General features: G+C 39.0%; 1 protein-coding gene across 1 annotated transcript in view; it reads left to right on the top strand.

Moving 5' to 3' along the window:
* The window catches only part of BRAF (B-Raf proto-oncogene, serine/threonine kinase), a 148,105-nt gene that overhangs the window by 75,424 nt on the left and 60,144 nt on the right, over window positions 1-12,537 (top strand). Inside the window, exons 4-5 of the mRNA XM_007466623.1 lie at window positions 10,430-10,533; window positions 11,390-11,492. Of these exons, the coding sequence (XP_007466685.1) occupies window positions 10,430-10,533; window positions 11,390-11,492 (207 nt within the window). The remainder of the gene's footprint in view (window positions 1-10,429; window positions 10,534-11,389; window positions 11,493-12,537) is intronic.

Genomic DNA, 12,537 nt, shown 5'->3' with positions numbered 1-12,537 from the left:
TCATTACAAATAGCTCAATTTCGTTTCTTTTTATGGCTGAGTAATATTCCATTGTATATATGTGCCACATCTTCTTTATCCATTCATCCGATGATGGACACTTAGGTTGCTTCCATCTCCTGGCTATTGTAAATAGAGCTGCAATGAACATTTTGGTACATGACTCTTTTTGAATTATGGTTTTCTCAGGGTATATGCCCAGTAGTGGGATTGCTGGGTTATATGGTAGTTCTATTTGTAGTTTTTTAAGGAACCTCCATACTGTTCTCCATAGTGGCTCTACCAATTCACATTCCCACCAGCAGTGCAAGAATGTTCCCTTTTCTCCACACCCTATCCAGCATTTATTGTTTCTAGATATTTTGATGATGGCCATTCTGACTGGTCTGAGATGATATCTCATTGTAGTTTTGATTTGCATTTCTCTAGTGATTATGATGTTGAGCATTCTTTCATGTGTTTGTTGGCAATCTGTATATTTATTTGGAGAAATATCTACTTAGGTCTTCTGCCCATTTTGGGATTGGGTTGTTTGTTTTTTTGTTATTGAGCTTCATGAACTGCTTGTAAATTTTGGAAATTAATCCTTTGTCAGTTGCTTCATTTACAAATACTTTCTCCCATTTTGAGAGTTGTCTTTTGGTCTTGTTTATGGTTTCCTTTGCTGTGCAAAACCTTTGAAGTTCCATTAGTTCCCATTTGTTTATTTTTGTTTTTATTTCCATTTCTCTAGGAGGTGGGTCAAAAACGATCTTGCTGTGATTTATGTCATAGAGTGTTCTGCCTTTGTTCCTCTAAGAGTTTGATAGTTTCTGGCCTTACATTTAGGTCTTTAATCCATTTTGAGCTTATTTTTGTGTATGGTGTAGGGAGGGTTCTAATCTCATACTTTTACATGTACCTGTCCAGTTTTCCCAGCACCACTTATTGAAGAGGCTGTCCTTTCTCTACTGTACATTCCTGCCTCCTTTATCAAAGATAAGGTGACCATATGTGCGTGGGTTTATCTTTGGGCTTTCTATCCTGTTCCATTGATCTATATTTCTGTTTTTGTTCCAGTACCATACTGTCTTGATTACTGTAGCTTTGTAGTACAGTCTGAAGTCAGGAAGCCTGATTCCTCCAGCTCCAGTTTTCAATCTGCAAACAGTGACAGCTTTACTTCTTTTCCAATTTGGATTCCTTTTATTTCCTTTTCTTCACTGATTGCTGTGGCTAAAACTTACAGAAACTATGTTGAATAAGAGTGGTGAGAGTGGGCAACCTTGTCTTGTTCCTGATCTTAGTGGAAATGCTTTCAGTTTTTCAGCATTGAGGACGAGCTTGGCTGTGGGTTTGTCATATATGGCCTTTATTATGTTGAGGAAAGTTCCCTCTATGCCTACTTTCTGCAGTGTTTTTATCATAAATGGGTATTGAATTTTGTCGAAAGCTTTCTCTGCATCTGTTGAGATGATCATATGGATTTTCTCCTTCAGTTTGTTAATATGGTGTATCACATTGATTGATTTGCATATATTGAAGAATCCTTGCATTCCTGGAATAAACCCCACTTGTTCATGGTGTATGATCCTTTTAATGTGCTGTTGGATTCTGTTTGCTAGTATTTTGTTGAGGATTTTTGCATCTGTGTTCATCAGTGATATTGGCCTGTAGTTTTCCTTCTTTGTGACATCCTTGTCTGGTTTTGATATCAGGGTGATGGTGGCCTCGTAGAATGAGTTTGGGAGTGTTCCTCCCTCTGCTATATTTTGGAGGAGTTTGAGAAGGATAGGCGTTAGCTCTTCGTTAAATGTGTTGTTGTTTTTTTTGTTTTTTGGGTTTTTTTTTTTCAGTACACGGGCCTCTAACTGTTGTGGCCTCTCCCATTGTGGAGCACAGGCTCCAGACGTGCAGGCTCAGCGGCCATGGCTCACGGGCCTAGCCGCTCCGTGGCATGTGGGATCTTCCCGGACCGGGGCACGAACCCGTCTCCCCTGCATCGGCAGGCGGACTCTCAACCACTGTGCCACCAGGGAAGCCCTTCTCTAAATGTTTGATAGAATTCACCTGTGAAGCCATCTGGTTCTGCGTTTCTGTTTGTTGGAAGATTTTTAATCACAGTTTCAATTTCAGTGCTTGTGATTGGTCTGTTCATATTTTCTATTTCTTCCTGATTCAGTCTTGGCAGGTTGTGCATTTCTAAGAATTTGTCCATTTCTTCCAGGTTGTCCGTTTTATTGGCATAGAGTTGCTTGTGGTAATCTCTCATGATCTTTTGTATTTCTGCAGTGTCAGTTGTTACTTCTCCTTTTTCATTTCTAATTCTATTGATTTCAGTCTTCTCCCTTTTTTTCTTGATGAGTCTGGCTAATGGTTTATCAATTTTGTTTATCTTCTCAGAGAACCAGCTTTTAGTTTATTGATCTTTGCTATCGTTTCCTTCATTTCTTTTTCATTTATTTCTGATCTGATTTTTATGATTTCTTTCCTTCTGCTAACTTTGGGTTTTTTTTGTTCTTCTTCCTCTAATTGCTTTAGGTGCAAGGTCAGGTTGTTTATTCGAGATGTTTCCTGATTCTTAAGGTAGGATTGTATTGCTATAAACTTCCCTCTTAGTACTGCTTTTGCTGCATCCCATAGGTTTTGGGTCGTCATGTCTCCATTGTCATTTGTTTCTAGGTATTTTTTTGATTTCCTCTTTGATTTCTTCAGTGATCACTTCGTTATTAAGTAGTGTATTGTTTAGCCTTCATGTGTTTGTATTTTTTACATATCTTTTCCTGTAATTGATATCTAGTCTCATAGCATTGTGGTCAGAAAACATACTTGATGCAATTTCAATTTTCTTAAATTTCCCAAGGCTTGATTTGTGACCCAAGATATGATCTATGCTGGAGAATGTTCCATGAGCACTTGAGAAAAATGTGTATTCTGTTGTTTTTGGATGGAATGTACTATAAATATCAATTAAGTCCATCTTGTTTAATGTATCATTTAAAGCTTGTGTTTCCTTATTTATTTTCATTTTGGATGATCTTTCCATTGGTGAAAGTGGGGTGTTAAAGTCACCTACTATGAACGTGTTACTGTCAATTTCCCCTTTTATGGCTATTAGTATTTATTTGCCTTATGTATTGAGGTGCTCCTATGTTGGGTGCATAAATATTTACAATTGTTATATCTTCTTATTGGATCGATCCCTTGATCATTATGTAGTGTCCTTCTTTGTCTCTTCTAATAGTCTTTATTTTAAAGTCTATCTTGTCTGATAGGAGAATTGCTACTCCAGCTTTCTTTTGGTTTCCGTTTGCATGGAATATCTTTTTCCGTCCCCTCACTTTCAGTCTGTATGTGTCCCTAGGTCTGAAGTGGACCTCTTGTAGATAGCATATGTATGGGTCTTGTTTTTGTATCCATTCAGCCAGTCTGTGTCTTTTGGTGGGAGCATTTAATCCATTTACATTTAAGGTAGTTATCGATATGCATGTTCCTGTTCCCATTTTCTTAATTGTGTTGGGTGTGTTATTGTAGGTCTTTTCCTTCTCTTGTGTTTCTTGCCTAGAGAAGTTCCTTAACATTTGTTGTAAAGCTGGTTTTGTGGTGCTGAACTCTCTCAGCTTTTGCTTGTCAGTAAAGGTTTTAATTTCTCCATCAAATCTGAATGAGATCCTTGCTGGGTAGAGTAATCTTGGTTGTAGGTTTTTCTCCTTCATCACTTTAAATATGTCCTGCCACTCCCTTCTGGCTTGCAGAGTTTCTGCTGAAAGATCAACTGTTAACCTTATGGGGATTCCCTTGTGTGTTATTTGTTGTTTTTCCCTTGCTGCTTTTAATATGTTTTCTTTGTATTTAATTTTTGACAGTTTGATTAGTATGTGTCTTGGCGTGTTTCTCCTTGGATTTATCCTGTATGGGACTCTCTGTGCTTCCTGGACTTGATTAACTATTTCCTTTCCCATATTAGGGAAGTTTTCAACTATAATCTCTTCAAATATTTTCTCAGTCCCTTTCTTTTTCTCTTCTTCTTCTGAGACCCCTATGATTCGAATGTTGGTGCATTTAATGTTGTCCCAGGGGTCTCTGAGACTGTCCTCAGCTCTTTTAATTCTTTTTTCTTTATTCTACTCTGCAGTAGTTATTTCCACTATTTTATCTTCCATGTTACTTATCCTTTCTTCTGCCTCAGTTATTCTGCTATTGATCCCTTCTTGAATATTTTTAATTTCATTTATTGTGTTGTTCATCATTGCTTGTTTCCTCTTTAGTTCTTCTAAGTCCTTGTTAAATGTTTCTTGAATTTTCTCTATTTCCAAGATTTTGGATCATCTTTACTAACATTATTCTGAATTCTTTTTCAGGTTGACTGCATATTTCCTCTTCATTTGTTAGGTCTGGTGGGTTTTTATCTTGGTCCTTCATCTGCTGTGTGTTTTTCTGTCTTCTCATTTTGCTTATCTTACCGTGTTTGGGGTCTTTTTGTAGGCTGCAGGTTTGTGGTTCCCGTTGTTTTTGGTGTCTGTCCCCAGTGGCTAAAGTTGGTTCAGTGGGTTGTGTAGACTTCCTGGTGGAGGGGACTAGTGCCTGTGTTCTGGTGGATGAGGCTGGATCTTGTCTTTATGGTGGGCCGGTCCACGTCTGGTGGTGTGTTTTGGGGTGTCTGTGGCCTTATTATGATTTTAGGCAGCCTCTCTTCTAATGGGTGGGGTTGTGTTCCTGTCTTGCTAGTTGTTTGGCATAGGGTGTCCAGCACTGTAGCTTGCTGGTCGTTGAGTAAAGCTGGGTGTTGGTTTTGAGATGGAGATATCTGGGATATTTTCGCCGTTTGATATTACATGTAGCTGGGAGGTCTTTTGTGGACCAGTGTCCTGAAGTTGGCTCTCCCATGTCAGAGGCACAGCACTGACTCCTGGCTGCAGCACCAAGAGTCTTTCATCCACATGGCTCAGAGTAAAAGGGAGAAAAAGTAGAATGGAAGGGAGGAAGGAAGGAAAAGAAAGAAAGAAAAGAGGCTCAAATAAAATAAGATAAAATAAAAGTTATTAAAATAAAAACTAATTATTGAGAAAAAAAATTTTTTAAGTAAAACAAAATAAAAAAAACGGACAGACAGAACCCTAGGACAAATGGTGAAAGCAAAGCTATTCGGACAAAATCTCACACAGAAGCATACACATACACATTCACAAAAAGAGGAAAAGGGGAGAAAATAATAAATCTTGCTCTCAAAGTCCACCTCCTCAATTTGGGATGATTCGTTTTCCATTCAGGTATTCCACAGATGCAGGGTACATCAAGGTGACTGTGGAGCTTTAATCCGCTGCTTCTGAGGCTGCTGGGAGAAATTTCCCTTTTTCTTCCTTGTTCTCACAGCTCCCGGGGCTCAGCTTTGGATTTGGCCCCGCCTCTGCGTGTAGGTCACCGGAGGGTGTCTGTTCTTCGCTCAGACAGGACGGGGTTAAAGGAGCAGCTGCTGCTTCGGGGACTCTGGCTCACTCAGGCCGGGAGAAGGGAGGCGTATGGAGTTCGGGGCGAGCCTGCAACGGCAGAGGCCGGCGTGACGTTGCACCAGCCTGAGGCGCGCCGTGCTGCGTTCTCCCGGGGAAGCTGTCCCTGAATCCCGGGACCCTGGCAGTGGCGAGCTGCACAGGCTCCCGGAAAGGGGGTGTGGATAGTGATCTGTTCTCGCACAGAGGCTTCTTGGTGGCAGCAGCAGCAGCAGCCTTAGCGTCCCATGCCCGTCTCTGAGGTCCGCGCTGTTTTTAGCCGCGGCTCGCGCCCGTCTCTGGAGCTCCTTTAAGTAGAGCTTTTAATCCCCTCTCCTCGCGCACCTGGAAACAAAGAGGGAAGAAAAAGTCTCTTGCCTCTTCAGCAGCTCCAGACTTTTCCCCGGACTCCCTCCCGGCCAGCCGTGGCGAACTAACCCCCTGCAGGCTGTGTTCACGCCGCCAACCCCAGTCCTCTCCCTGCGCTCCGACAGAAGCCCGAGCCTCAGCTCCCAGCCCCGCCCGCCCCGGCGGCTGAGCAGACAAGCCTCTCGGGCTGGTGAGCGCCGGTCGGCACCGATCCTCCGTGCGGGAATCTCTCCGCTTTGCCCTCCACACCCCTGTCGCTGCGCTCCCCTCCGCGGCTTCGAAGCTTTCCCGAAACCTCAGCCGTCCGCAGTCTCCGCCCGCGAAGGGGCTTCCTAGTGTGTAGAAACCTTTCCTCCTTCACTGCTCCCTCCCGCTGGTGCAAGTCCCGTCCCTATTCTTTTGTCTCTGTTTTTCCTTTTTTCTTTTGCCCTACCCAGGTACGTGGGGAGTTTCTTGCCTTTTGGGAGGTCTGAGGTCTTCTGCCAGCGTTCAGTAGGTGTTCTGTAGGAGTTGTTCCGGTAATTCTTTCATGTAGTATTTACATCAGGAAATCTTGTTTCCACCTCTACCTCTTTACATCCAGTTTCCCCTGTACCTTTTAGGTAACTTTTTATTTGGGTGTGTGTGTGGGTGGGTGTGTTTTCTGGGTTTCTTCATGTAGCAAGAAGAAAATAGAAAGATATATTCTTATTTCTCCGCTCCTCTTCATACACACAAGGTATCATACTGTATATACCATTCTGTATTTTGCTTTTAATGTTTACGTAGGCTATCCTGGAAATTTTCCATTTCCACATATAGCATGCTTAAATATTCTTTTTTATAGCTATAGATTCCATTGTATAGATGTACTATAGTTTACCAGTTAAATTATGGTATACCGAAAGTAGGCTTCCTTGATCAAAGATAAATTTACATTTGTAATTTTGATAAGAAACTTTCAAATTTTGCTTCACAGGTTTTGCTTAGTCTTGCACTGCTATCAGCAGTGTATGAGATGCCTGTTTACCATAGTCTCATCAACAGAGTATGTTGTCAAACTTTTGTTTTTTTTTTTTTTTTTTTTTTTTTTTCCTTGCGTTATGCGGGCCTCTCACTGCCGTGGCCTCTTCCATTTGCGGAGCACAGGCTCCGGACGCGCAGGCTCAGCGGCCATGGCTCACGGGCCCAGCCGCTCCGCGGCATGTGGGATCTTCCCGAAACAGGGCACGAACCCGCGTCTCCTGCATCGGCAGGCGGACTCTCAAGCACTGCGCCACCAGGGAAGCCCAAACTTTTGTATTTTTGCCAATGTGATAAATGAAAGATATTTTGGCAAGTTTGATTTTGCTTTTCTCTGAGGTTGAACACCTTTTCGTAAGTTAGAAGGCCGTTTATATTTCTGTTTTCCTGAACTGTCTTTCATGTCCTTTGCCCGTTGATCCTGATCTCAATTTTTCAGGAGCTCTTTATATATCATGAAGATTATATGCCTCTTATATAAGTTACAAATATTTTTTTCCCAGTTTGCATTTGTCTTTTGACTTTGCTTATATAGTCATCCCTCAGTATCTGCAGGGGATTGGTTCCAGGACCCCCTAAGGATACCAAAATCCTTGGATGCTCAAGTCCCTTATATAAAATGGCATAGTATTTGCATATAACCTATGCACATCCTCCTGTATACTTTAAATCATCTCTAGATTACTTATAGTAGGCAAATTTAAGTTTTGCTTTTTTGGAACTTTCTGGAATTTTTTTCTGAATATTTTTGATCATCAGTTGGTTGCATCCACGGATGTGTCACCCACGATATGGAGGGCTGACTGTAGTATGTTGTGTGTGTTTTGCCATCTACAAAGTTCTTAGTTATGTGTAGGTGAATTTAACATTTTTATGGCTTCCAGACTTTGCATCATAGATTTATAAGCCTTCTTCACTTGAGGTTATAAAGGAGCTTGCCATGTGTTTCTTTCAGTTCTTTTATGGTTTGTCCCCTCCTTTCAACATTTAAATATTTGATCCATTTGGAATTTACCCTAGTATGCAGTATGGGTGAACCTTTTTTTCCTAGATTGGTTCCAGTAATTCCAACATCAGTTATTTAAAAGTTCATCTTTATCCTATTTCAGATGCTGCCTTTATTTTATTTTGATTTTCTTTATGTGTTGGAGTCTGCTTTGGTCTTTCTGTTTTATTCTGTTGGTGTGTCAGTCTGTTGAACAGTTATCATGAAGGAACAGAAATCAGCCTATAGAAGTGAATGAAGGACTGTTAGGTGACTTTCCCTTGGTGATAAGAGTGGAAAACCACATTTTTGCCTACTGATGAAACATATATACACCTTGGAATCAACCTGTTCAGAGAAGCATAAGGGAGCATAGCTATATTAGAAGATGGCATTACAGGAGTCCATGAGGGGAATTACCAAAGGAACTGAAAGGTTGATAGCCCCAGCCCATTGATGACCTTGTATGCCATATTAAGGAATTTGAATTTTGTCCTATAAATAACTGGAAAATTTTGAGAAGACTAATGAAATGTAAGGTTATACCTTAGAATGGGATTCTAAATCTGAGTTCAGTGGACTCCTCAGCAGTCCATAATGGGCTTGAAATTTTATGTTCCAGAGAGAGTATCTAAGGGTTTCATCAGGTTCTCAGAAGTATTTGACATGCACACATGTTAAGAATACCTTCTTTAGAAAGATTTCACTGATAACATGGGGATAGGATAGATTGGATGGGGTTTAAAACTGAAGATAGCGTTGTCAGTCAAGAAGTTTTTGCTTTAGAATAGGCAGAATATGAGTTGCAGAGGGAAAAAGTAAGCTTTCCCTTCTATTCATTATTTCTGGGAGGTATGGCCAGTTCTCACGATTTGCAGTAGTTATGTTCTATACATTCCCTGCAAACACTGAATTAGTGAATACTGAACGATTGCTCCTAGGAGAAATGCAGGATTACTGTTATAAATGAGCCAAAGATGGCCTCTGTATACTGGCCCCTAGATTGTTTATTTCTTCACAGCCGACTGGGGTTCATTAGCTTAAAAGTCACCTGGCACTTGTCTACAGTATGAGAACTAGAAAAAGAAGGCAGTGTCACCTTGATTAACCTCAGCTGGGAAAGTATGCCTTGAGCAACTCAAATTTTTCAGTCCTCTGCGCATGTCTGCAAAAGCACTGCAAGTATTGATTTTGGGGTTACAAATAAATTTTAGCAAACAGACAAATTTGCAAATGCAGAGTCTATGAATAAAGAGGATCAACTGTACCAGTCCAGTCTCTTGAATATTTCCAATGATGAACCTACTCCCTCATGGTAAACTTTTCCCTTGCTGGATAGTTTTAACGGTTATATTGAGCTAAAATCTGCCTCCTGTGTTTTCTAATCTTAGGTCCTAATTTGGCTTTCTCGATTGTTCCCCTTCAATATACCGTTTAGATTCAGCTGTCTTATATTCATTTTCACTCCATTTTTCCCCCTCTATAATAAGTTTCCCAATTTCTTTGGAAACCTTTGGTTTGCTGAGTACTTTAGTGATTTAAAAGAATGAAACCTTTAATTTTGTTATTAACATTTCCTCTGTCTGCACTCCCCTCCCCCCATAAAGACTGACCAACCTGAACTCCCATTGCTTCACTTCAGTCTACACTGTCAGTCCTTTTTCAGTTTTAAATTGTTTGGATTAATATCTGGGGAGATGGGTTGCTGGCAGAAAAGGCCAGGATAGAGATAACTTCAAATATACAGAAACATTCTTATCTCTATTTTCAGTGCCTCTTTTCTCCCTGCTCCTAATGTCATCTCTACTTCTCCTTAGGTTAGCTTTATTCTGTAGCCAGGTTTTCTCAGTGTACTAGGGAAGATGGCCATTAGGGACTCCAGATTTCTATCCTTTTGGAACACTTTACAGTAGAAACAGAAACTTCTCTCGACCAGTGTCCATCTGTCAGTTAAGGAAAGAACTCTGGTACTGTTTGGGTCATATATCTAGCCCTGGATTAGGGATATGGGAAACTGATTAGCCGGCTTATGTCATGTGTAGCCAGAAAAGTAGTGACCCTTGTGATTGATGGCCTCTCCAGAACCATGTGGTTTTTAGGGAAGGGTGGGTTCCCAGAGGAAATAGTGCCAAACAACTAAACAGCAAATATCAACTATACACATTAAGACAGGTATTTTCTTCTGCTATGTTTAGGATCAGTAAGACAACTCTTAGGGACCATAATTATGATTGAAGGATTAGAGTTTTCAGCTTTGAACAATGTTGGATCAAAATTGATTTTGCTTTAAATGTTGACATCTATTATTTCTCAGCAGTGAGCACATAAGGATCTGTAGTATTTTCTGTTCTTTTATATGTTTAAGATATTTTGTAATTTTAATAAAAAACTAAAAATTAATTTTGCTTTGATTTAAGTTGGTGAGTAATAATAGATACTTGAGTCATAATTTCCCATTAATATTAAGTTAGTGAAATAATTTTCTGACACAGTAATCCATATGACATTTTAAAGGTGTTATAAAGGTAAATTATTGGTTTTTTTCAATGATGTGGAAAATAAATAATTTATTTCCTTTACCTCATATCATATGTTTTTGATACCATAGGTACCTGCAAGGTGTGGAGTTACAGTCCGGGACAGCCTAAAGAAAGCACTGATGATGAGAGGTCTAATCCCAGAGTGCTGTGCTGTTTACAGAATTCAGGATGGGTATGGTTTGTATGTGATGTGAAACTTTGTTTAAAAAGGAAAAAAAAAACCCTCAGACATGAAATTTTGGGGTTTTCTGTAAGATCTTTACCCAGACCTAGGGTATTGAAAATCAACTTCAGGAAAAAAATATTAATACTAAGTTAATTAGCCTAAAGAAATCTTGTAGGCCCTTTGAGGAGTTAACATTAGATAATTTCTTGTGATGATAGTGTTTGTTTCTCTGATCAAATGACTTTGTTTAGAGTTTGAGATTCTTAAAATTTTTAACTATTTTTTTATGTGTCTTATTTGAATAATGGACTCTTTGCCAGTCCTTTATTTTTAATATAAACGCATAGTTTCACAAAAGACTTACCAAAATTAACATTTTATATTGAATTATTTTTCAGAAAGCATCTAAAATTTTGCCATGAGCCCCCCAACCCCAATTTTGAGTCCCGTTTTTTTAAAACAAAAAAAAAGTCTCCTTTTTGGGGCATATTGTCCCTTGAGTACTCTTTTTCTTTGAATGGGTACGTAAATCTGTACCTGTGATTTTTTTTTTTTTTTTTTTTTTTTTTTTTTGGACCCCAGGAACAATCCTTTTTCTGCTGTTGTAGGTCTTTTCTGGAGCTGACTTGAAGAAAAGAGTACATCTCTTTACCCTGCTGTTTGTCCAAGAGTGATACATTTATTTGGGGTAAACTTAAAAATTAATTTATTGCCATTTAAATTTCTAACGATGGAGGACCAGGGAGCCAAAACGCCCTCACCATTACTAGCCCCTCAATAACCAAGTTTCATATCTTCAGCATGAGGTTTCTGAAGATCTTTACGTATGATAACCAAGAAAAGCTGTGTCTACACTTTTCAGAGAGAAGAAACCAATTGGCTGGGACACTGATATTTCCTGGCTTACTGGAGAGGAATTGCATGTAGAAGTGTTGGAGAATGTTCCACTTACAACACACAACTTTGTATGTACTTTTATATTTTTTTAATGTCAAAAATCTTCAAGTTCTTGTGAATGAATTTTTATGTAGAGAATATGAAGTATGGATGAATAATTTTGACACTGATATTTTACCTAAGTTGAAAATCAGTTCTGTTATTTAAAAAAACAACACATATTTAAAGAGTTTTGTTTTAATCATTATACTTTATTTTTAATTTAAAAAGTAATAACATATGTATGTATATAATTGACTCACTTTGTTGTACACCTGAAACTAACACAACATTGTACATCAACTATATTTCAATTTTTAAAAATTCAAAAAAAAAGTAATAGATATTCATTATTGAAAGAAAATTCTTAAAAATTTGAGTGGTACGGAAGTATATCAAGTAAAAACGTGGAAGTACCCTACCAGAGGTAAACAGTTGTTAATTTATTGTGTAGTCTTCCAAAGTCTTTCTATATATAAAACATGTGTCTGTGAACCCAAAGTTTTCTCCTTTCTTTTTTTTCTCCCTTCCCTTTCCTTCATTATTTTCCATTTTTTAAAACTAAAAAATGGAATCATGTTTTGTATGATATTCTTTTTTTTTTTTAAGTTAAACAAAGCGTCATGGGCATCTTTCCATTTCAGTACACCTAGCTTTATAATGATTGCATAATAGTCCATAAGAATATAAATTCAGTATATTTAACCATCCCTCTTAACAGACATTTAAGTTTTTAAGAAATCTGTTATATACATGGTAAATAGACTCTTTCTGCATACATCTTGACACACTTGTGTAAATGTTTCTGAAAGATAGACTAATGGAAGTGGAATAGCTTTCCTTGAGGACTGAAGAAAGATAGATGTTAAAGCTCTCCTTCAATACTTCTCCCTTTATCTGGTTTTGCATTTGCCAGAACCTAGCCTAAGCTAAGTGTCACCAGCATGAGGCCTGGAACAGTGGAACCTCTCTACCTCAGAGATAAGGTAGAGGGTACAGTTCCAGAGCTTGAGAACCTGTCCTCTAAAAGAGTAGGCAGGAGCCAAGATTAGAGTGATCTGTAAGGCAGGAATG

Source organism: Lipotes vexillifer, unplaced genomic scaffold, assembly GCF_000442215.2.
Source record: "Lipotes vexillifer unplaced genomic scaffold, Lipotes_vexillifer_v1.1 scaffold71, whole genome shotgun sequence".
Lineage (NCBI taxonomy): Eukaryota > Metazoa > Chordata > Mammalia > Artiodactyla > Lipotidae > Lipotes > Lipotes vexillifer.
Note: the sequence above shows the minus strand (reverse complement) of the source record. Positions and strands in the feature narration are given on the sequence as shown.